This window comes from Anas acuta, chromosome 15, assembly GCF_963932015.1.
Source record: "Anas acuta chromosome 15, bAnaAcu1.1, whole genome shotgun sequence".
NCBI classification, from domain to species: Eukaryota; Metazoa; Chordata; class Aves; order Anseriformes; family Anatidae; genus Anas; species Anas acuta.
The window spans coordinates 5,566,638-5,590,528 of NC_088993.1; the positions used below are offsets into that span (position 1 = coordinate 5,566,638).

Genomic DNA, 23,891 nt, shown 5'->3' on the forward strand with positions numbered 1-23,891 from the left:
AAACCCCCTTCCTGCTCACCTGTGTGCTTCTCTTAAATCACAGATTGCCTGTTAGAATAATACAGAATCAGGAGCTCGTCCTACATCATTTGCAGTTTCTCTGGAGAGGCTGCTATCATGCTGTGACATCCTGGTTTTTTAATTCGGAGCAGAGATTTCCTTACTGCTCTATCAAAAAGTATTTGTAGATCTCCTGTTTCTTGGAAGCTGTCTATTCTTATTTTTGTCCTCTTCTGTCTTTTTATTTCACTATCTGAATCCTTGTTCCTTCCCATAATCAGATTTATCATTGCTCTAAAAAAAAAAAATCTGAATATTTGAAGACACAATCTTCAAATAGTGTTAAAAATGCGGTTACTTAAAGCTATTAATGAATAGCTTTGTGCCATATGGATCAGTATGTACAAATTTGCTGGTAAGTAGAACAACAGGCTGAAATTAAAACTTTGTTTTCTTGCAGGTGGGAGTTGCTGCTTTGGTTGGCCAAAGATAATTAAGAGACTAATTCTATCATGAGTAGGCTAAGTCCCCTCAGAGATCCCTACCTCTAGTCCATAAGTGCTGAATTTGCCTCTTACCTCTAGTTATGTGCAGACTGGGTTTGAAAACCATTGAAAGTAAGAAACCTGTGTAACTGCCAACCCTTCTCCTTCCTCTTATAGGATATGCAGGACTATTACAGAAGGTTTTTTTGTCTGTTGTCTTGTGAGTAATGGCTTTCTCTGAACAGCAGAAATGCAAATGTCAATTATCCAAGGAAAATTCTGCTGTCTTTAATTTTACGATGATGCAGAAAATTTGGGGGACGTTCCTCTAAATACATCTGAGATCCTATTTGGAAAAGCTGCCCCTTTTCTCTCGATGACATACAAATGCAGTTTTGCAAAGTGTTTGAAATAGAGCATTGTGCTGAACAGCATTCATCATAGAATCATTCAAATTGGAAAAGACCACTAAGACTGCCTAGTCCAACCTCCGACCTAGTACTGACAAGTCCTCCGCTGAGCTCCCATCTCCTCTTCTAGGCTTGGCTCTAGGCTGCCTGAGCTCTACCCACCTTTATACAGAATCAGTTCGTAGTAACCCTTGCAGCTTCATATCAGCCTGTGAAACGCTGCTGGCAGCTTTGCTTTCTTCTTTGCTCTCTGTTTTCATGAGCCTGTCAGTGAGCAAACAAAAGAGCTTTGACTCCTGAACGCACGCCTTTTTGTGTTACAGCAGGGCTCAGATGGCTGGCATTGTGCTAAGCACGGTACAGACGCTCCGGAGACTATTCTAGCCCTACAGAACTTAAATTTTTAATGGAAACTTGATGTAGCAAATGAGGCCAAATACTTTTGGGGGAGTTGGGGTAAAGGGACTGAGAAGAGAAATCAACAGTACATGCAACTAGAATCCATCTGTTTTCACACCTGACAAGCTTTTAGTCAGATTTGGCAATTTTCTGAGATCCATTAATTATTGTTATACTGCCTGCTACCTAGTGGTACCGCCTGGTTTCCTTTTGGTTTTCAGCTACGGGAAAAGGATAAGGGATTTGGAAGGAGGTTGGAATAATCCATTCTGCGCTGTGGTTTGGGAAGGGTTTTGTGCCTGTGGTGCTAGAATTACTGACCGAATGTGTTGGGATGAGTAACTGGGAGGGGGTATATTGTGACTTTGGGTGATTTGTTTCTTTTGGTAAGAGTTAGTGCAGTGGGATGGGGTGAGCCTGTGGAAGGAGTCGAAAGCTTTTCTGTTCAAACAACACCAGCAGCAAAACAGAGGAGAGGCCTGAAATGTGGTGCTAGTGGGTGATCGCTGGAAGACTGTACAGTGGTGACCCACCTCCAAACAGCACGTGCTTAATTTGGTTAATGTGTCACCTACAAATGCTTTTCACCCTTTGCTAATTTGCCGCACAGGAAGGTAAGCTTGCAGCTGTATTACTTTCATTTGGTGTTTTGTTTGTCCTTGTGGACAGGTAGCTGAGGGAAACTTTAGCCAGCCTGGAGTTTGCTGGGGCTTCTGGCCATCAGCTCGCTTAGTGCAGGGGATTCTCACGGGCTGTGTGCGTGCATGTGCAATGCTCTGATAAATTAATAAGCCCATCTCTGTCAAAGGGACGTGAATTCTATGATTCTATGAACTAGTCACTGCTTTCATGCTCCTATCACTATCTGCTGCATTGGGTTGGATTAGGGAGGGAGAAGGAAAGGATGTTTGATCTTAAAACTGGTGCGTGCTCTGCAGCCTTCACGGAGCAATGGTACAAGTCTTGATCCTTACAATTCTCTTTTCTCTCAGATCCCCAAAGATGAACATATCCTTCGATTTCTACGGGCTCGTGACTTCAACATTGACAAAGCTCGAGAAATGCTCTGTCAGTCACTATCCTGGAGAAAGCAATACCAGGTGGATTACATCCTACAGTCCTGGAGGCCCCCAGCCCTCCTAGATGAATACTACACTGGAGGATGGCATTATCAAGACAAAGGTTTGAAGCTACCACTTACACTGATTCTACAGTGTAGCTTGCATTATAAGACCTTAGAAGTAACCTATCTGTTTTTGGAGAAGATTGTATTGATGCTTTAAACATTAGCAAAGGCGTTGTAACATCTGTAAAAAGCCATTCTCTATTGCTGTAGTTACCTTATTTTCTGTGCACAAATCAGGCAGACTAGAACTAGTGCAAAGCAGCATCTCCTTGATAGGATGGCATTTTGGATGTGATTTTTTATCCTGTTGAAATATTTAATGTGGCATTTGTAAAAGGTACTAGAGTGACAGCCTGGGAGACTACATGGCTCTGTCTGCAGTGGAAGCTTCTCCTCCTGTGCTTGATGTGAGGGCAGATTCTAGCTCTAGACAGTCTGGCTGTGTTGCTCTTTGGCCTCACTAAATTGAGAATACCAATGACCAAAACCAAAAACAGTGTCTTATCACTCAGGACACTCTCTGCCTAGTCAATGGTCCTAGCAGCCCATTAAACAGTTTCTCTTGCAGGGATATGACACATCCCTGCTCACAACAGGCATGTTAGGATAATCACCTGCATACTGCTTTCCTGCATGCACTGAAGACCTTTACATCCCTGGGCATTTCAAGTTCAGTTATTGTTTTTAAACCCTTGTTTGTTTTGAAGATGGACGACCACTTTACATTCTTCGACTTGGCCAGATGGACACAAAGGGTTTGGTGAAAGCCCTGGGAGAAGAATCACTGCTGCGACATGTAAGATCTACATTAATTTCTCACTTGAGGAACTGTATTTCCCTTGGGGTGTTTAGAAGTCTTGCTGTAGTGCAGCAGCAATCTACCTGCTTGATACATGTGATCACCATGTTTCATGGCTGACAATCCAAAGTTATACCTTTGGCTTAGTGTCTTTGGCATGGCCTAGCTTCTCTGTCTTCCTGTGGATACAGAAGTTAATTTTTTATAATCATGCGAATGGGCCAGAAGGATGTTCTCTGATAGTTTGCAGTTCAACAGTAAGCTTTCCATGGCCATTTTCCATGCAGCTCAGCTAATAACATTTGACCCTGAGGCTCTTATACTTCACGGTAGATGTCAACATCTCTACCTTGTATGTCCAGCATAACTTTTCAGTAAAGAAGCTTTTTTTTTTTCTTCCAAACACATAGAGACTTACTGTTTTGCACACTGTAAGTTCTCAAACTGGTATATTTCTGGGGTGCGTATTTTTAAAGGTTTTTGGGTTTCTCCTTTCTTCCTCAGTCACATTCAGGCTAATCCCAGTCTATACTGTCTTTAATTTCAGGTTTTGTCAATTAATGAGGAAGGACAAAAGAGGTGTGAGGAAAACACCAACCTATTTGGCCGGCCCATCACGTTAGTATAGTCAGTTTTCTTGTATTCTTACCAAGCTGGAATGAATGTAGTGAAGATGATGATTCTGTGGTTTTAGATGATGTTCTGAGGTTTAAACTGCAGAGAGCAGTGTTGTGCATGTCTTACAGGCTGTTCTTGTTTGGGCTTTGGGGTATCTTATATAGCAGACTTAAATGCAGATAAATTCTACAGCTTCATTTGAAAACAAGTATTGCTCCTTTCTTCTGTTTGTTTGTTGTTTTGTTTTTTTTTTCCTGTCCCCCTTCAGATGAATTTAACCTTGCTGTAGTAGTGATTTTAATCCAGAACCTTAAAATATACTTTTAAATATTTTTTTAGCAATGTGTCTGTATACCTTCACTCTCTTCCACACTGATAGCTTTTACCTTCAGGGTTGAATATCTGTTTTATCTTTTTTTTCTTGGATCCAGTGTACTTGGAACCTCACTGGATTCAGGCTGTCTGCTGACTGAGTAGAGATCTACTCTTTACTGGAACTGCTTGCTTCCATCATTTAGCCAATGAGGGAAATCTCCAAAAAAAAAAAAAACTTTAAAATTAAAAAAAAAAAAAATCTCAGCTGCCTTTAGATCTTGCTAAAGCCATGATGTTACTGAAAAGTTTTGTGGCTCTTAAGCAGCCACTGTGTAAGAAAGATTCTGACTGGTCTTTTTCTTCATGTTTATTTTAGATCCTGGACGTGTCTGGTGGACTTGGAAGGCCTAAATATGCGGCATCTCTGGCGGCCTGGAGTTAAGGCCCTGCTTCGAATCATTGAGGTTGTAGAGGACAACTACCCCGAAACTCTGGGCAGACTCCTGATAGTGCGAGCACCCAGGGTCTTTCCTGTACTCTGGACTCTGGTGAGTGAAATCTGGACTGCAGGATCATAAGCAGATGTACACGTACAAATAGCAATCATCCAGTCATCGTAAGTTCTGCTTATTCAAAGGGTTAGGGACTGAAAAAGGTACAAGCTTCCAAGCAGTTTGTACCTGATCTGAAGAGGCCACAGCTTTGCTACAGAGCAGGCTGTGTGTTTGATCCTGTGGTTGTCATTCTACCAGAGCAGGACTTGGGACACAAACTGTTCATCCTGGTGCAGTAGTGGTAACCTGTGGTGGGTGGGTTATCATGTTCATGGGAAAAGATGATTCTTTTAATCTTATGTTGGAGGATACTGAAGAGAAAAGTAATTAATATGGTTCTTCCTAGTGCTTGCTGACAGTTATAGCAATGTAAGAATGTGCTTGATAAATTTCTTGTGAGGTTAGTGTTACGTGATGACTGCAAACTTATTTCATCTGAAGCAGAAAATGTCAGGGGATATAGCGTTTTATTTGTTATCCATTACTTTGGGAGAGCACTTCAGAGTTGCAGAGCTCCACCCTGCTGCTGGCCTGTATTCCTGCTGATGAGGCCTTCCAGTCTTCTAGTTCGTATCTCAACATTACCTCTAACTTCACTTGGTGACAGTGATGTCCTCTGTCTACTTACTGCAGGTCAGTCCCTTTATCAATGAGAACACAAGGCAGAAGTTCCTTATTTACAGTGGGAATAACTACCAGGGTCCAGGAGGGCTGGTAGATTACGTGGACAAAGAGGTGATCCCGGATTTCCTGGGAGGAGACTGCATGGTGAGTTTTCCTTCCTGTTGTGCAGGTGAAATCTGCAATGGTCAAGCTCCCTCAAATCCCCTCTTCCTACACACACACCCCACCAGCCTCCAGCTTCCTTCTGAAAGACTGTTGAATTTCTGTTCTGGTTGGGGTAGCACTGCTCTGGTTACCACAAACCATTGTACAGGTAACTTTTTCAGTAAAGCGAGTGGTAAGTTTTTCAGTTTCTCTAAGACTGATTAGAGAAATGATCGTAGTTCAAGTAAAACTTAGCCCCACTGTGAAACCTTACACGAAGTTAAGGTGCCTATCCTCAGTGTCCAACAGCTGGCAAGAGTTCAGATGACTCAGTACTTTAACCCCTGGATTAATATGAACCCTCTTATTTGTGTCTCTCTCTCTCCTAGTGTACTGTTCCAGAAGGTGGGCTCGTTCCTAAGTCACTTTATCAAACAGATGAAGAGACAGAAAATGCAGATCACATCCGGTTATGGACAGAAACTATCTATCATTCTGCGAGCGTCCTCAGAGGAGCTCCACATGAGGTACAAACCTTTGTAGGGAAAAAGCGTGTTTGTGGAGCGGGGAGGAAGATGCTGACTGCCATCTGAATGCCTGATGTTTTACTACGTGCTTGTTGTATTTCCTTTTTAGATAGTCGTGGAGATTTTGGAAGGGGAGTCTGTGATCACTTGGGACTTTGACATCCTGAAGGGAGATGTGGTGTTCAGCCTCTTCCACTCCAAACGAGCTCCTGAAACAAGTCATAAAGAAGCCACGTTACCAAGTACCTCTACTGCTGGGGACAACGTGCAGCTCATTGATAAGACGTGGGTCCTTGGCGTGGATTACAGTCGTATGGAATCTCCGCTGGTTTGTCGGGAAGGAGAGAGCATCCAGGTCAGATGTGTTTGGGCCCTGGCATGGCTCTTACAATCCTAGTATGCTCCAAAATGATCTGGTGGTGGGGAGGGGAAGGAATCGATGGGATGGGAAATCATGTCTAGCTTGGAAGTGGTTGCTGTGGTAATCATTCTCTGAATTCCCTGTGAAAATGACTGCTGCAGCGGTTCTAGTTTAGACTGAGCCATTGGAAAGAGATTCCATAAGCTGTGTTAAAAAGCTAATTGAAGATAACATTAAAAATGAAAAAGAAAAAAACATACCTAGGATTACAGAGCTGTGGCTAAGGTATGTAAAATGAATTGAATGATGTACGCTCCTCCAGGCAGTCAGCTCAGTAGTTTCTTTTGACTTTTGTCAAGTCATTCAGTTATTTCATAAGATGCCTGGTAATCACTTGGGAGTGCTCTTTTCCTTCCAGGGCTCTCATGTGACTCGTTGGCCCGGCTTTTACATTCTCCAGTGGAAAATGCATGGTCCTCTGCCCTGTTCCGGCACTAGCCTCCCTCGGGTGGATGATGTTCTCGCCTCTCTGCAAGTTTCCAGTCATAAGTGCAAGCTTATATACTACTATGAAGTGCTTGCATCCAAGGACTTCAGGTAGGTTTATGTGTGTGTTACTGTACAACTTGCAATAGAGAAAGCCCTATGAGAGGACTTCAGTTCTTGATTACAGCTACTCGAAGTGTGAGGGAGGTGTTTGGCTGATTAACTTTTTGATATTAGTTGGGAACGTTCTGAGAAGTTACTTTTTGAGTAACTTAACTATGTCATTCATATCTCATTTGACAAAGATGTCTGTTGTGACTTGAAGCGTGCTTTCTCAGTAAGTGTGTACATCAACCTCTGCAGGGTAGCCTCTAGTCTCCTTTAATGCAAAAAGTACTTCTCAGATCAGCCAGTAATTTGAATACTTCACAAGTACTTTCCTAGGAGCCAGAGGAAGGGCTAGGTAGACCAGGCTTGCAGATGGGCAGGTGAGAATGTGGCCTGGCCAGACTCTGTTGACTCAGAGTAGCAGAAAATTCCTGACTCCAGTCACTTAAATCTGCTCCTCCTTGCCCTACCTGCATAAACTGTGTTGGAAACTGTCTGCAGTCACAGCTGTGGTGAATTGAGGCTGTGTTGGCAGGATCTGAAGACAAAGACTGAATGGTGCTGGAGCTGTGATTCTGGTGCTTAGCAGGCTGGAGGTCCCAGGTTGGCTGCAGTGGCTGCATTCACTGAGCTGTGCTGCGTTTGGAATGCTCTCTCATTTTCCTTTCTGCTCAGCACCTGTGTGTGCAGCCCTACAGAGAGACCAGATGCATTGTACTCCGATGGTTACTGCAAGAAGCAAGTCGTAATGCCTTTTGCTAGCAAAAAGATGTCTGTGATAACTTCATTGTGACACAGAGGAACCTTGAGATTCTTAGAGACCACAAATGAAAATGATGGGACAAAATAAAATACTTTTGTAAGCGTTGTAGAGAGAAGGTTGATCTCCTGTCAGATGTATAAAGTTATCCATGAAATAGCTGCCTGCCTTAACAAGCACATCTGTTTTGTCCCATCCCAGGGGATCCATGTCAAGCCTGGAATCTTGCAACAGCGGATTTTCCCAGCTGAGTGGAGCCACGACATCTTCGAACCAGTCCCAGAGCAGCTCCCATCTTTCCAGATAGCAAGGACAAGGCTACGCCACAAGGAAAAACCACTCAGGGCTTCCTGGCTGCCCCAGAGCTGCTCTGTGCACCAAACCAAAGAGCCTGCAGGGGCTGAGCCTTGAGGCAGTCGTTCGTGTGATCACAGGCAGCAGCTGCTGGACAGCGAGTGACTTCTGGGAGCTGTTCTCGACAAAGACTTAGCACTCACATGGCAGGTGTAGTACTTCTGGATCAGATGCCTACTTCTCCAGTAGTCTTTTTCATAGATCGTGTTTTTGGATGAATGTCAGTTTGCATGAACCCACGTTATTACTGAACTCTAAAGGGCTCTTTCCAATCAGTCCTTTTCCTGTGTGTGGTAGAGGAGACTGATGTTGCCTTATCTGATTGATCTGTAGGACTAGATTATTCACGTGTAGCAAAATTAATCTAGTTTTCTGGGTGCCCAGGGTACCACTTACCCGTCAGAAGGTAAAGCGGGCATTTCAGGTGCAGGGACTTGAAGCAAACTGTAAATACCTTAATACAGATAGGATATTTTAGAAACTAGTTCCAGGTCAAACCTAAAACCTCTTCGGATCTGACAGGATGCTATTAGGAAATGTGTTGGATTTTTTTAACCCACTGAGACACAAAAATCAAAACTGTTTTCTAGAAAGTATAGGCAGAGAACCTGCCTCAAGTAAGCAGCATCTTTCTTAAAGATAGACTATTTATCCTTTCTCCTCAGGTTTACAAGCAATAATAGGTAGATCTGACCCATCTCATCCGAGTAGATGGGAACTGAATCAAATTATAAAGGGCTAAGAAAAGCAATATTTTATTTCCTGAAGGCACAAAGTTTTATGGCAGTATTAAAGAAGTCTTTATAATGTGAGCTAACTTGAAAACTTCAGAAGAAAAGCATGTATGTATTTAAGCACTTACTGAAACATATTTATTCAAATACTAGCTTATTTTAAGTTAATTTTTAACTTATTTATAATTTCAAAAGTGAGTATTTATTAAATCCAATCACTTTTTTTAGTGAGACAAACTCCCTTTTAGAAAGGAATTACTGATTGTCTTCACTCCCAAGAATCTTTCTACTTCTAATTTTTGTGACTGCCGGATATTCTTGTGTAAAGGGCTGTATCATACATCGCACTAGGGATAAGGGCTGTGTCATCTTTTCCTGCAAGGTCAAGTTAGAGCCCAAAGCTTTTGGGGCTCTACGTGGATGTTTCCTAGGATTAAGAAGTGATTATTGCATTACGTTTGCGAGTTGTGAGAAGATGGTGCATCTTCATGACAGTCATGCCATGCCAAAACTACAGTGTTTGTCAGAAATCTCCACTGATTATGCTAGAGAACAGACACAGAAAAGGTGCTGGCGATGGATTTATCGGGGTGGGTAGCAGAGAAGCTGTGTTTTTGTTTAGGCAGAAAAAAAAAGGGTGTCAAATACTGAGTTGCACTTAGGCGATATTTGCAATTAGCAGACACGTGGGACTTGTGATGCTGACCGATGTCTGCTCTGGGATCCAGCAGTGCTGTGCAGAGACCCCATCCCTACCAGCTGGAGGTGACCGCTGCACGGATCGCTCAGGCTGGCCTGAACTAAATGTGTGTCCGGTTCCAAAGCTGGGCAACAGTGCAGATGGCTGTGGGGCTGGGGCAGGATTGAAGCCCAACTTGCAGTGGAGGTGTAGTTTCTTTGCCAGCACAGCCATTCAAGTATCCATGACCATGCTACCCAGTACAATCCTGTCTCTTTTCCCCTCTCACCAAGCTTATATTGAGGTTGATAAATGTGTGCAGGTAAGGAGAACATATATGTAAAGTAATTCCTTCTAATCCTGCTTCTTTATTTAATTGCTGATTTTGAAGCACCAGGCACTGAAAAAGGAGAAAAGCATCCCAATAACTGGAACAAAAGATGAAGTTGATGTGCTTCTGTAAGCTGCTTTTTATTTTTATTTTTTTAAAGGAACAGAACTGAGGAAATTAGTCCCCCACCTTGCATCTCAGTGTGAAAGTGGAACAGGTAACTTAGTTATGCAGGCCCTAGGAAAGTTCTGGTTGCAGGGAATTCCCCAGTTGTTCTGTAGAAAATACCATTTCTCCCAGGTGATCCAATTTTTGATATTTCAGCATGCTTGTAGTTTAACACAAAGAGGGAGAAGTTCTACCTTTGTTCTGGAAAATCAAGAGTCCTGGAATTCAAATGCATGCGTGTATCCTTAATGTAAAATCCTGCAGAAATAATCTTTTCTGGTGCTAGAAATGCAGTTTTAAACTGGTTCCTAAAGCAGCATGAACAAACCCAGCCCTTCCTTCCCTGGGCTGTTCCAGGATTTCATCTTTTTATGGCTTGATTCTTACTTGATTTGGTCACATCCCATGGTGGTAACATTCCTGTTTCTAGTGTTTCCACTGTTTTCCTCTGATTAAGAATCTTTCCCATTGCAGTGGGTTCTCTTAATTTTAAAACATGGCATGTGCTGTTCTCCCACCAGTGAAAGGTTTAGGTGCTGAGCACTTGCTGGGGAGGCATCTAGAACTTGGTGCATGCTGGCAGGTCTCTGAATGAGCCAAGAGATGAGGGGCTGCTCCTGCAGAGAGCTCCCTCCTGCTGGCTCTGTGGACACAAGAAATAGCTTTTCATTTGGTACTATTGCTCCCGTCCCACGAGAAATTGCTGCACAAATCTGCTTGAGAAGCAGTTTGTGATCTCTCCATTGACAATTTCAAGCAAAAATGCCTGGATTATTTCACCTACCAATTTACTTAGCTAAAAATTGAAATAATCCAATGTGGATTTTTCCTTGTTTTTTTGTTTTTGTTTTTTTTTTCTCTCCCCGAATGCTATTATAACATCCAGGCTGTAGTTCCCTTCCTTCTGTTATGCCTACTGTGTTGTTTCTGTTTTTCTTTTTTAAACTGGCTTTGTGAATTGCAGTTGCGAGAGAAGCAGATTTTTTCTAAAACTCCTTTTTCTTCTTTTAAAAAAACAAACAAACACAAAAAACACAGCAGGCTTTAGAAAATAAGATGCTCTGTTTCCTTCACAGCAGTCTCTCGTGAGTTGAGACCAAGAGGAGTTCTGGGCTCTGCTCCCAGTGGCTCCTTGTAATTCCCATGAGCCAGGACCCTGAAGGTGTTCTCCAGCTTTGGGCACGGAGCTGGAGGTGCAGCAAGGACCCCCTGCTCCTCAGCAGCACCCCTGCGGCTGTTCTTCAGTGCAGTCAGCTTGGGCTGTGTTCAGGTAACGAGGTGGGTGCTGAACAATTAAACTCCTCAGTAAACGAGGGCTTTCCCCTGTTTCGGATATTCCATATGCAGAACATAATGCCTACCTCAGAGAGCTGTTGCCATGTGTAACGTGTGATGCAAGGTCTCGAGAGAGACAGCGCTGTAGGTGATGCTGGCACACAGTGCTGTGCCTTCGTTTACAACTAAATATGGCCATATGTGAAACCTCTATTCTTAGCAATTTCCCCAGGCTTGCCCTGCCCTGCTGTTTACTAGCTTCTGTCCCAGTAGGACTAAGGACAGACAGAGCACATTGATTGCGCTAAAGGCAGACATCGTTGTTGTTCAGGGCAAAGCTGAAATACAGTGACTGAGGCGTTTGGGCTAAATGTTTTGGTGTTTCAGGTAGCTTGGTCTTGTGAAAGGACTGCAGGAGACTCTAGTCCAGCAGGATGCAAAAGCAGCGCTGCTGGTTTCTTTACCACTTTGTGCGTGCCAAGGGTGAGGCTGAAAACTGGCACGCCACATGCTTTTACATCATCAGCAGGAAGGCACTTAGTGCAGGTCCACGTTGTTTCATGGCTTCCTGAGCCCTTGCTTTTGGGGGGCAGAGAGTAATCCTGATTGCCCTGAGGAAATTGAGTTACTGCAGTCGCTTTGGGTGCACAGATGCGTTTGCTGCAATTTCAGACGCAGCCTTATTCATGTCAGACTTGTGGTTAGCCAGTTTGGTTGTATCACATTTTTCAGTAATGGGGGAAAAATCAGCTTAATGAGAATTTATAAACTCAAATTGAACTAAATAACTGAAATACTGTTGAGTTTTGCATTCTTTGGTCAGCTCTTTATAGTAAGTGGTACAACCCTCTGGTTCATGCTTTGAGCTTTGGAGAAGGCCTGAATTATTTTTGACATCTTTGGTTCCTTCATTAAAGATTCTGAAAATGCCATAACCTGGTCATCTTAAAGCTGTAACACTGAGAGCAGCTCAGAACTGGTAGGGACTGGTGAGCCCAACTTGACCATTCAGCTCAGGTGTGAAAGCTGTTGGGTATTGATGCGGTAGCAAATTCCAGCTTGTTAGAGGCAGAGAAATCTGGTTTCAAAATATATTTTACTAGCTCATACTTCTTTAACATTTGAAGCATTTCTACTGTGAGCCAAATAATGGAAGAAGCTGAGCTATTAGACTCTAAGGACTAAAATTGACATGCATTTGTCAGATTCTTGCATGCTATTAGCTTTAACATTCTTCCAGCATTCGATTGTGATGAATCTTATACCTAATTATTTCTCTTTTGGAAGGCTAAATTGGTATTGTGTGACATGCATTGGCTTTTAATGACATTGACATCCATTTCCAAGCTATTAGCTACATAGAAATTAAATGGGCATTAACATTCTTAGCAAGCAGTGTCTTCCTTTCTCTCCCCCTACCTGTTTTTATGTACTGAGGTCCTGATTTTTCTCAGCCAACAAAAAAGCATTCTTGAAGAGCACACTAGCAAAATGCAGAGTGCTTTGTAATGTGTTACCTGACAACAAATCTGATACTAAAAATGTACTTAGTTATCGTATTTGTAGGTTCTGGTAGAAGCTGTACATTTCTGTATGTTGGAAATTAAAAAAAAAAAATCTCAAAAGAACACGTCTAATTATTTGATGAAATTCAACTCTTCAAATCTGAGGTAAATTCTGAAAATTTTAGCACATGCTACTCTAGTTAAGTACCCACAGAAACAAAGGTAAGTCTTACTTGTATCCAGTTACTTTAAAATTTTAAATAACTAAAATGTTTTTTACTTTTTCCTATAGAACCACCATTTGTTGTTTATGGTTATACCACAAAGTAAGCCAGTACACGTAATCCTGCAATATAGATAGTTATTGAAAATGAAGAGGGCTCCATGGCTTTGAATGGCCCACTGAGATTAACTGGGCAAGGATCGTTTCTGCCTTCTGCAGCTGAGCATCAAGAATTCCCATTTCAGGCAATTATTACTAATTGACTTTATTCAAGTGGCAAATTGTCTTCTGTAAATAAAAAAATAATAGAATCTTCAGTTTACAGGTTGATTTGATGCCAGCAGTGGCACAAAAATTACATATTCTTTGCTTGAAGAGATAAAAATAGAGTGCTTAAAAACATTCAGGCTCAGACAGGCTTTAAAAACCCAATTTGCAGCATTAAAGTAGCATGTTAAAGGCTAGTTTCCCCTCACATGGAAGCAAACTCATATTAATTCAGTGTGCAATTACATGTTCAAATAAAAACATCCAGTTTCCAGCTGAGATGTTCAGGATCTTGGGTTGCTTGAAGTACCAGTCGCAGCCCCAGCCCCTGATGGCTGCCATCCCCTCTGAGGAGGGACGGGCAGTTCTGGCAGCCAGGAGCAAGGCTGCTGGAGGGACTGTACCGCTGGCTGAGGGCAGCCTGGTGGTGGGAAAGCACACGCTGAACGCGCTGGGGTAGGGTGAGCCCAGTGCACAACTCAGGAGTGTCTTGCTCAGGCTGCTGCCTCCTCTTCTTTTCCCCAGGTGAGAGCTTGAGGCTGTGGTACCTTCCTGGCTGGGCCATGCAGCTGAGCAGAGCACGCTGCTCCTGGGAGGTAGGAGAGAACACAGGAATGAGGCTTTTCAACCAGCATTGACTCATCGTGTTGCTACACAATAAGAACCTACTGGAAATTCAGTGCTTGTGAAGCACCTGCTAGACTAGTCCTAGGACTAGGGGTTCAGTAAGAAAACACTCTGGCCCTGCTGTCAGCATAGGGCAGGTAAGAAAGTCAGGTGCAAGAAAGCCACAGCCCTGTCTGTGCGTCAGCCTTTGAACCTACCACTGGGGCCAGGAAGAAAAATGCTGTGGTTTTACCATGTGCTGCACCTGTTCTAACATTTTAAAACAACTTTTAATTTTTGGATGAAAGTCTGAACTTAGAAGGGAAATGCAGACAGCTATAGACCAAATTATCTTTAAGCCTGTCTTTATGCTAGAGGTAACACGCATTTCATCTTGTATCTTAAAAATACTGACAGACTACATCACTGTGTGAGAAAGGACCTTTCTGGAATACCCTTGGCTTCATTTCTGCTGCAGCTGTGGAATTGCCTTGTGTGTGTGGAAGCTGGTCTGCTGCTTGCACCCTGCATCCACTGATGGCAGCTAGGGACCCCAAATCCCACATGCAATCCCATCTGCTCCAGCCAGAGCAGCTGGGGAGGGGAGGGAAGCTAGGACTCAGCAGAACTGGGCAAAGAAGCAAGGGTGTTCCTCAGACAAAAGTGTCTTGGGTTTGTCAGCGGTTTTACACTCTAGGTCTAGTCAGAATGTAACAGTCAGTTCCGAAATGCAGAGTACCATACCTCTTCTTTTCTCATCTGGGACTCTAACAGAGTGTCTGAATTTATTCCTGAGTATCTTCTGTCTCACAGGCAGCAGATGTGGAGGTATGACTGGCTTCTCCATTCATCTCCATCAGGGGGTGATAGAGATAATCATCACTTTCACGTTGCCTCTCTGATCTGGCCTTGAGAAAGAAGCCTATGTTTCCCACAGTGCTAATCACAAGAAGCAGAGCCAAGACAGAGGTCAGGGAGATCCAGGTTCTTCTATCAGATAAAAGAAAAATCCACATAAGCAACATCTCCTGACCCACTCCCACATGCTCCCTGCGTGCAAATGATTTCTCAAGGTTTGTACTCCCTTCTCTGTCATCTCAAGCTTACAGTTGTGCTCTCAGGCAGGTGAGAGCAAGCTCTGTGCAAGGCTCTGAAAGGCTGCTCTGGCAGCCAGAGCTAATGGGTGGTTCTGGCTTTGCCCTCCGTTAGTGCATGACTACAGGGCCTGCAGAGAGGCTGTAGCTTCAGCAATACTACCAAAGCCGGGCTCTGGTGGAGGATCTGTCCCTGCCCTTCTGCTGGGCACACAGTGTGTCACTGGGAGAGGAAAGGTAGCTGGTTGTTTGTGCGAGCTGCTGGGCACTGGGCTCAGCTCACAAACTGTCACTGACGGTGGCTTCAGCTCAGCACTTGTCTTACAACGAGGTTTTGTCGCTTTACCTCACATTACTCTGTGTGTGTGTGTGTGTGTATGTATACTCATGACCAGTATTACACACTTACTCTGACAGAGAGAATTTTTCTTTGCTCTTTTCCTTATTCTGGGAAGCCAAACACTGCCCAGCTGGAAAACAAAGAGGACCGAAAGTTAGTGAGGGGTTAAAATTGCAGTGAACAAGGATAAGCTTAGCTAAGGTAATAGAAACTCAAGCCTGTTGACTAAGCAAACAGAACATGAGTTGGAAGAGCAACTTTGACACATACTTAGAAAAATAATAATCCACTCCAGTGCACTCAGAGGTACCTTTGTTTAGCTGGTCCTGTACTTCCAAGTCATAGGTGATGTTACAGCTGCCCGTCTCTCGGTCGCAGGGACAGGCGTGTTCACAGGCACAGAGCTGCTGGCAGTTGGGCCCATACCAGCCCATGGGGCATACTAGGAAAAGTATCACAAAGAAGCTGGTTATTAGCAGAGCTCTGTGTGTTCAGAACCCACCCAGCCTGTCACCCTGCAGCTCCCCTCAGCCCCCAGCTCAGTTGTGCCTGTTTCAGCTGCACCAGCTGGGTGCCAGGAACCAGGGACACACTCTCAGCTGTAAGAGAGGCTCAGCCCCTGCACATAGCTGAGGTATTCATGGTGCTTCTGGCACCACAGCAGGCTCCAGCATTGTTGCTTTCAATGCACTTTTCTCCCTGCCACCTTTGAGCTACGGGCCTGCTGTTTGGCTCATAAGCAAAGGTGGTGGGGGGCAGTGGCCAGTTCCTAAAGGGAAGGAGGTACCTCTGTGTGAGCACAGGCAGCCAGCAGGCTCTTCAGTTGTGCTGAACAGTCAGCTTCAAAGCCCCCACGCTTCCTGCAGCCTGACAAAGCTGTTCTACCTCCCCACTCTGCGTTCTCCATCAGCCTGAAAGCACTGAACTCAAAGTTAATGACTGCTATTTTGCTTACTTCTAGGAGGAGGTTTTTGTAAAGCAGGGCTCAGGCTAGCTGAGTGTTCTTAGGCTGAGAACAAAGCCTCACTGAAGTAACTGTGCACACAAGTTTACACCCACGCTGCAATTAACTTGTCCTGGCAGCAGAGCAGGCTGTTCAGGCAGATACGCAGGAGCCTCCAGTACTTCAGAAAGTGTAAATTGCAGTTACACAACTGAACATGTTGCCAGCTCAGTTATCATCAGCACAAGCACAGCTGGAATTCCAAGGCCAGGAGCCAGCAGGGACCTCTGGAGCCTTTCACAGTGCCTGACTTGGATCATCCAAAGTGTGACCTGTGGGCAGGGCCTGGTGCAGCACCTCCAAGGGCAGGGCAGGCGGTATTTGTGCTATACACACAAAAAAGCAATGCAGCTTTTCTGGGCAGAGACTCAACAGGGATCTACAGTTGTCTAATGATGAAGAAAATGTCTCCTCTCTCCTCTCTGTTCCTTTTCTTTTTAGTCAATTCAGGCAGGCGAGCCCTTAAGAGCTGGCAGGTTGTGCTCCAGCTGTGAAGCTGAGGCCTAATGCTGTTCAGCAGAGTTCACACTTAAATTGCCTATGCGAGGTGGCTCAAATACAACAAAAAAAGCCTCTCCCCAGCCCAGGCTGTTTTCCAGAGCAGCCCTTACCGTGCTCACAGCTGGTGCCATAGTACCCAGCTGGGCAGGAGCAGGCTCCGTGCACGGGCTCACACGAGCCACCGTTCTGGCACTGGCACTTCTGGGTGCAAGCATCCCCGTAGAAACCACTTGCACAAGCTGCAGGAGACAAGCAGAGATGGCATCAGGCTTTGCACATGTTTGTGACAGTCTCACCCCATGTTATACCCCGGAGCATTCACTGGCCCAGGATGTTGATGGCTGCTCAGAAAAAAAGTCTGTGCCTTGCCCAAGGAGCAGCACATCTCACGCGGGGACCATGACTCCAAGTGGCAGGAAAAGGGCAGTTTGCAAAGGGCTTCACACCAACCCCATCTGAAGAGTCTCAGGCTGCAGTTAGGCTCACACTGACAAAAAAGGAGAGTGTGCTGTAGCCTCACCCTTCACTACTCTCTCTTGGAAAGAGTACTGGGGACCTTCCCCCTACTGCAGGCAGCCAGCCCCCGAGGAAGCAGTTCAGGATATCCTCTTGATGACTACAAAGAATTAGAATAGAGCAGAAATCAGTGTTACCTTCACTGCAGTTGCTGCCAACCCAGCCAGCATCACACAGGCATCCAGCTGTGCAAATACAAACAGAACAGACATTAACAACAACACAGAAATACTTAGAAATTGCAGGAACTCAAAATTAGGAACCTCTGCTTCGTGGGGTGGCCTCTTTAACGTGAGATCGGGCTGCCTCTGCCAGGGAACCCACAGATGAGGAATCTTGAACTCACCAAGAGGTCAGGTATGAACCCCACCCATTACACCTGCCCCACACAGCAGTTCCCCGACACCTCCTGCTTGATTGGATTTTGAGATATTAACTCTGGGTCAGCTACTGGCAACACCTGCACCCAGTGGGCTCTGCCCAGTCATTTCACTGGTGCAAACTGGGCTGTGAGTTAAACCAGGGAGGTAGAAGAGAAATGGACTGAGCAGGTATAGAAGAGCAGAAGCTGAGGGCTGTGTTTTACAGCAGTTGCTGGTTTCAAGACTGGTTTACAGAAGAGTAGCAATTGCACTTGCAACAACTGAGATGCAGGGTAACTAAATGGGGGGGAAGGAACAACGAAGGGAGGGGGCAGAACTCAGCTGCATTATTTGTCATGCAGTGTAACACGCTGCATTTTCCAACATCACATTTACAAAGAAAACCAGGAGCACAAGCCCAGGGGGCAAAAAGGGAATCTGAGACAGAGTTTGAAGTGAAGCCCTATTACAGCTCTAGCTTCCAAATCCGAGTCCCAGCTTGGCAGTGCTGCTGTTCCCTAAAGGCAGCATGCTCTGACTGCCTCCAGCCCAGAGGGAAGGGGAAGAACAGCTCCGTGCACCACAAGGTACGACCAGGGTGGAGGCTTTCAAAGCCAGGGCAGGGGGATTGGCACCTGCGGCACCACAATTCTGGGCACCCAGACATGGGCAGCCTCTGCTGGGAGGGAAGCAGCTGCTGCCAAATGGCATCAGCTACAGCCCTTTAGCCCACGATGGGAAGGGACTCTGGATGTGACACCTGTACTACAGCGAGCGTGACTGCTCTGACCAGGTGAGCAATTCAGCCCCGTCCCCCTGAGTGCCACCCCGAGTGCCACGGTGACTCACAGGCCGTGCAGGTGCCGTGCAGGCTGCAGTTGGAAGGGCCGCAGTCCAACGTGTCACAGGCTGGGCCTCTCCAGAAGTCCCCATTGCAGCGGCACTCCCCCTGCACACAGTCCCCATGACCGCTGCAGTCCGGGGGCTCGCAGGTGGGCTCGTGGATGCACATGATGGTTGAGATGCTCCGAGGGCAGCGCCACATGTTGTCAAAGGAGCTGGGGACAGAAGATGGGTCCCATAAGGTGTGCGAGCATTTTGCTGCTCCCAGCCCTACATGAAACCGGCTGGTAACAACCACAGATTTTCATCCCAATTCACACTGGCAAAGGAGAATGTCAGTAATGGAAAAATATAAAGCTAGATTTGGGTCAGCGTTTTACATCAGTATTAACTCCTAATGGACAGGAGTCATTCCAAACACAGAATTACAAAAAAGCAACACGCAGGCAAAGTCTCCCTGTAAGCAGTCCTTGCTTTCCTAACTTTTGTGTTCAATATGCCTTTATCAGAACATTTTTGCCTTTAAGTGAGGGACATCACTGCAGTAACAGCAAGACTTGGCTTTCAACTGCCAGACAGCAAACAGAATTTTCAATCACTTCAAGTTTGCAGTCAGAAACGGCTAAAAATCTAAATCTAACATAAATTATTCTTTAGGTACCCTGACATGAGGCAGAGCAGGGTCTCCAGGTCAGCGTTTCTCTTCCATAGTAATAAGCTGTTGACAGATATCTTCAAATTGGGGTGAACATGCAACTGCGAATTCCTCAGTCAAGAGCTGCTTTCAGACCCAGTTCCTACACGAGGCCACTCCATCACCTCACACAGCTTTGCTGCATATCTGAAAACAGCTAAACTTTAATCCCAGATGATGAAGTGGAAAATACAAGTAGTTACTAATTGCTTTAAATTTAGAGTATCTCTCCCCAGAAACCTGCCACTTGCCTTCACACTGTGAACTCCCAGCAGCACTAGGACTGACTCCCCAGCAGAGCAGAGGGACAGGACCGAGCTCTGCACGCTAACGGGGGCTGTGCAGTTTCCCGTGCAGCCCTGGCACGTGCAGCCAGCACCTACCAGTGCTCCGACGGGTAGCTTGCGAGGGTCCCATTTAGGACTAGCGTTGCAGACCCTCCACCATCCAGGTTGATCGCATTGATGATTCCCTGCTGCTTCAGGAAGTCAGCCATTTCCCAGAGGTTGAGCCTGCAAAAGCACACGGTTGTCACTGCTCATTCACGCCCTCCAACCTGGCACTGCTGTGCCAGAAGCTCGGCCCCTCTCCTTGGCAGCTCTCCCATCCCACGTGTGCTGACTCGCTGCCTGAAGGTAGCACCCCGTGGCTCTGCCCTTCTAGCACCAAACCATCAGGCAGTGCCTTCAAATGACCTCTTCAATTCTGCAGCTCTCTGCCTTAGAACACGTCAGTGGCAGCTGCAGAGTCCCTCCAGCTCTAGTGACAGAATTTAGACTGAATTTGCACCTCCCCTGAGGGCCCACCCCCGCCCTGGCCTTACCCTCTGGTTTCCGTCTGTCCATCCACGTGAACCAAGACCAGCTGCCCTTGACTGTTATGTCCAACCGCAGTCCTGGCTGATATCACATTGATGAACTTCTCGAAGGTTCCTGTGCAGGAGAGGAAATAACTGATCCACCAGCTGGGTGACAGGACGGGCTGTTGAGACGCATCTGCCTGCAAAATAGCTCCCAGCAAGGGGCACAGCTAAACTGAAACACAATGAGAACAGAGCCCATGTTCCTCTTGTTTATCCGAGCCATCCAGGAATAACATGCCTAGAAGCGCTCTTGTCAGGTTTCTGTCTGGCACAGGGACAAAGGAAGGGGACACAGAAGCCTGCAGTATTCATGCCCTACAGGAGGCACCTGCTTTGAGTTTCTCTGGACAAGCATTAACACCAGACGTGCTACCACTTCTCACAATCCTTAGCAAATTCTCTTTGACAGCACCGAACAGGCAAGCACAGCCCTGCCTTGCAGACTGTGGCACTCGTACCACAGCTGCCACACACTCGGGTAAAGCAGCACAGAAAAGATGTTGCCCTCTTAAGCAAGCAGCAAATACTGCAACTAAACAGCTCCCAGAGGTCCCACCGCCTTCCAACAGCCTCATCAGGACAATCTATGCCCAGGCTGAAGCTTTACGGTATTTACCTGTGGTCTGAGTTTCATCACACTCAGCCTTCTGACTCTGACCGACGTACACTTCCCCGTCTCTCAGGAGCCAAACCACTCCACTCACAAGCTGAATAAAAGGGTTTGCTTGGTCCAGAACATCTTCCTCGGACAGGTAACTAAGAAAGAGAGAGCAGGAGGAGTTACCCCCAGTCATGACAGCGTTAGGTAAAAGCTGCTGCTGCTGCCAGAGGGCTCCGGAGGCAGGGAGAAGGGGAAGAGGTGGCTGAGTGGCTGTTGGCCGCCTTCAACATGAGCAGCCAAGCAGTGGCCAGCGGACCCGAGGCAGGATAAAAAGGGCAGAAATCAGCTGGCAGAACTTGAGGGCAGAGCCATTGGCAAGTGCTCGGGGGTCTGTGGGAGCACCCCTAACAGCTCAGGCACCATGTGTCACCGGGATGCTTCCCAAGGAACAGGCTTCTCTCAGAAATCAGGGTGCTGAGCCACAGCTGGTTCATCAAAATCTGATGCTGGCTGGTGTTTGCAACCCACAGGGCAGCTAAAAAGGCTGGAGCTGAGCAGCTGTACTCTCATTGTAAGCTCTGACAGCTTTTGATGTAAAACTAATTGCTGCACATGTTCCAGACGTGTCCTGTGGGAGCTGGATGCTTACCTTTTGGTGTTTTAGTGTGTGTGATTGTAGCCAAATAAAGCATCCCGTTTTGTAAAAAAGTGAAACTGAAAATACCTGAATAGAAAACAGGCAGAAAGAAATCCATTTAAGGACAGGAAGAGAATCCAAAAGGAACACAGCTGATCAAACTGCACACCACCACGAGCATAGCCAGCTGCTGGCTTGTAAAGCCTGCGGTTACCTAACCCCAGTCTAAGTGGTGGAGGGAACGTCTCTGCTAGGCTGGGGGTTACAGCGTGCCCAGCGCTGTCCTGCTGAACACAGCATGGCCCTGACAGTCCAAATTACTGCCAGAAGCTCCCCGAGAGCAGCACGCCTGGGCAGACGCAGGGACACCACAGGGTGCAGCTCCTGCATCAACCAGCCCCGGCACAACAGGCACCTGGATCCACTCTGAGCTGCGGAGGGGGAATGCAACGCTGCAGCCTCAGGGGCTGGGAGCTCTGCAAAACCAAGCCTAAGTGGTAGCACAGCTGCTACTGGCAGCAGGAACGTGGCTTTTACAACAACAGGACCCTCTTTGAGCACTGACAGGCAGAGATGGCACCCAGCTGACCAAGTGAGGCAACAGCAGTTTTTGTAGAGGCTGGCCAGCCCGGTGAGGAGAGCCTTACACCAGGAACGATGCAGTGAGAAGATGATAGCCCAGTCGAGTGAGGAAGAGATAGATCAGCTTGGCAACGGCTGCAGGCTGACATGGACAAAGACCTTGTAACAAAAAAAAATTAAAAAGCCTGAAGGGGATCTGAACCATATGCACACACAGAAGGAAGTGCCGAGAGGACTCATAGGAGAAGTTTTCACCCCTTTCCTGGGGAATCAGAGCAGGTGCCTATGTGAAACTGCTAAATGCACAAAACAGGGAACTGGAGGCTGGTGCAGCTGCAGGGCTATAGCTTTGTTGGGATCACGGAGACTGTGGGATAGTGTGACTGCAATGCTGGATAGTGGCTCCTCAGGATAAGACTGAGCCCAGGGAAGGCAGCAGAAGTGGGGCACAGCAACCCTTTGCAGGAGAGAGCAGCAGGAACACCCGGAGCTCTGCCTAGGCACCGAGCACAAGCTAGCAGAGACCTTAGGGTGAGACCTTACAGGTCGGGATTAGAGCACCGGCAGTGTGACAAGGGGACATCATGAGGGATGCCTGCCTCATCCTGCCTGGTCGGGAAATGGAGGATGAGGCCTTCTTCAGACAACAGGGAGAAGCTTCGTGTTCACAGGCCCTGGCGCTCATATGGGGCTTTAACTACCCCGGTACCTCAGGAAGGGTAATGCAGCGGCACATGGGCACTCCAGGGGACGTCAGGATTTCCACTGAACCACAAGACACATTTTTCCTGTGAAGAGCAGCCACACGCAGGATGAGGAGAGGAAGCCAACGGGGTCCGTGGGAGCTCAGTGGGTTACAGGCAGGACATCCCTAACCTCAGAGAGCACAGCCCCGCAGGGATCTCCCATTCTGTGCTAACCACGAGAGGCCGCGGCGGCAGTGCCCGGGCAGCGCTCCCCACCCCGCAGCCAGCCCTGCCGGCCGCCAGCCCCGTCCTCACCCGAACACCATGGTGCCGTCCTTGCGGATGCCGAACTGGGCGTTCTGCAGGCCGTGGGCATTCCTCACCAGCCTGCCGTCGCTCACCACGTTCCCCAGGCACTCGCCCGTCTCCATGTCGAAGTAGCCGCCGTTCTGGGCCACCAGGCAGCCGCCCAGCCTCGCCGTCTCCTCCACGGGGGCTCTGCGGCGAGCCTGGCAGCCCCCTTCTCCACCGGGCTCCAGCACCGAGAAGGTCCTGCGGGGGTTCCTGACGAAGGTGAAGTGCCCGTACACCACCCGGCGATCGTCGCCCTCCGGGGGCACGTAGGAGACGAAGGGCCTGGTGGTGGCCACGGGGAGCTGGCTGCTGCTGTCCGCGGGCCATGCCTCGTGCGTGGCGTTGCCGTGCCGCAGGGGCTGGCAGTCCCGGACCGCGCGGTGCGGGTGGCGGGGGCCGTGCCGCCCGGCTGGGTACGGCTGCAGCAGGCGGGGGCCGGGGGCAGCCCTGCAACGACAGCGCCCGGGCGTTACGGCTCGGCTCGGCTCGGCTCCGCCGCTCTCTGTCCCCCCTCTCCCCTCCATCCCCGCTCCTCCCGGTCCCGGAGATCCGCGGGGCCGCCACTCACCCGTGGCCGAGCGCCGCCTGCAGCCAGCCCAGCGCCGCCAGCGCCGCCGCCGCCAGCGCCCGGCCCAGCGCCCGCCGCCGCCCGCGGTCCCCGCCCGCAGCCCCGGCCCCGGTCCCGATCTCAGCCCCGGCCCCGGCCGCCATCTTCGGGGGGCGCCCGGCGGCAGCGCGGCCCCTGGCGGCGCGGAGGGCCCGGGGACGGCGCTGCCGCGGGAGGGGCAACGAGAGGAGAGGAAACGGCCTCGGGGGGCACCAGGGTGGGGGATTAAGGGAAGATCCGTCACTGGAGGGGTGCGAGGGCTTGCAGAGAAAGGGCTCCCCGGTCAGCAGGCTGTGCAGGAGCTGCGGTGTGCCTGCAGCACGGGGGTGGTTCCGCCAATGTGCGCTCCTG

The 23,891-nt window shown here is 47.6% G+C and overlaps 2 protein-coding genes across 2 annotated transcripts in view; one reads left to right on the plus strand and one right to left on the minus strand.

Moving 5' to 3' along the window:
* Positions 1 to 12,934, plus strand: part of SEC14L5 (SEC14 like lipid binding 5) — a 39,333-nt gene extending 26,399 nt beyond the window's left edge. The window contains exons 8-16 of the mRNA XM_068699918.1: positions 2,287 to 2,476; positions 3,128 to 3,216; positions 3,767 to 3,837; positions 4,529 to 4,700; positions 5,340 to 5,474; positions 5,864 to 6,001; positions 6,111 to 6,356; positions 6,781 to 6,959; positions 7,918 to 12,934. Coding sequence (XP_068556019.1) covers positions 2,287 to 2,476; positions 3,128 to 3,216; positions 3,767 to 3,837; positions 4,529 to 4,700; positions 5,340 to 5,474; positions 5,864 to 6,001; positions 6,111 to 6,356; positions 6,781 to 6,959; positions 7,918 to 8,023 — 1,326 coding nt within the window. The 3' untranslated portion in view covers positions 8,024 to 12,934. The remainder of the gene's footprint in view (positions 1 to 2,286; positions 2,477 to 3,127; positions 3,217 to 3,766; positions 3,838 to 4,528; positions 4,701 to 5,339; positions 5,475 to 5,863; positions 6,002 to 6,110; positions 6,357 to 6,780; positions 6,960 to 7,917) is intronic.
* Positions 12,935 to 13,234: 300 nt separating this feature from the next.
* NAGPA (N-acetylglucosamine-1-phosphodiester alpha-N-acetylglucosaminidase) lies at positions 13,235 to 23,664 on the minus strand. Its single transcript, XM_068699911.1, has 12 exons — positions 23,502 to 23,664; positions 22,895 to 23,380; positions 20,690 to 20,829; positions 20,035 to 20,143; positions 19,595 to 19,723; positions 18,524 to 18,732; positions 17,450 to 17,497; positions 16,907 to 17,035; positions 15,603 to 15,734; positions 15,362 to 15,422; positions 14,603 to 14,848; positions 13,235 to 13,841 (listed from the first exon to the last, which is right to left on the minus strand). Exons 1-11 carry the CDS (start codon positions 23,642 to 23,644, stop codon positions 14,644 to 14,646), a joined length of 1,791 nt encoding a protein of 596 aa, XP_068556012.1. The 5' UTR covers positions 23,645 to 23,664; the 3' UTR covers positions 13,235 to 13,841; positions 14,603 to 14,643.
* Between the last annotated feature and the right edge of the window lie 227 nt (positions 23,665 to 23,891).

Bases quoted from the DNA above. Each gene is read 5' to 3' on its own strand.
- NAGPA (XM_068699911.1), bottom strand. From the start codon at position 23,644: ATGGCGGCCGGGGCCGGGGCTGAGATCGGGACCGGGGCCGGGGCTGCG. The intron at 18,733-19,594 runs GTAGGTGCTGGC...TTCTGTCCCCAG, and splicing joins AGCTACCCGTCGGAGCACTG to CTCCTTTGACAACATGTGGC. The intron at 14,849-15,361 runs GTAAGTGTGTAA...TTTATCTGATAG, and splicing joins GAAAAATTCTCTCTGTCAGA to AAGAACCTGGATCTCCCTGA.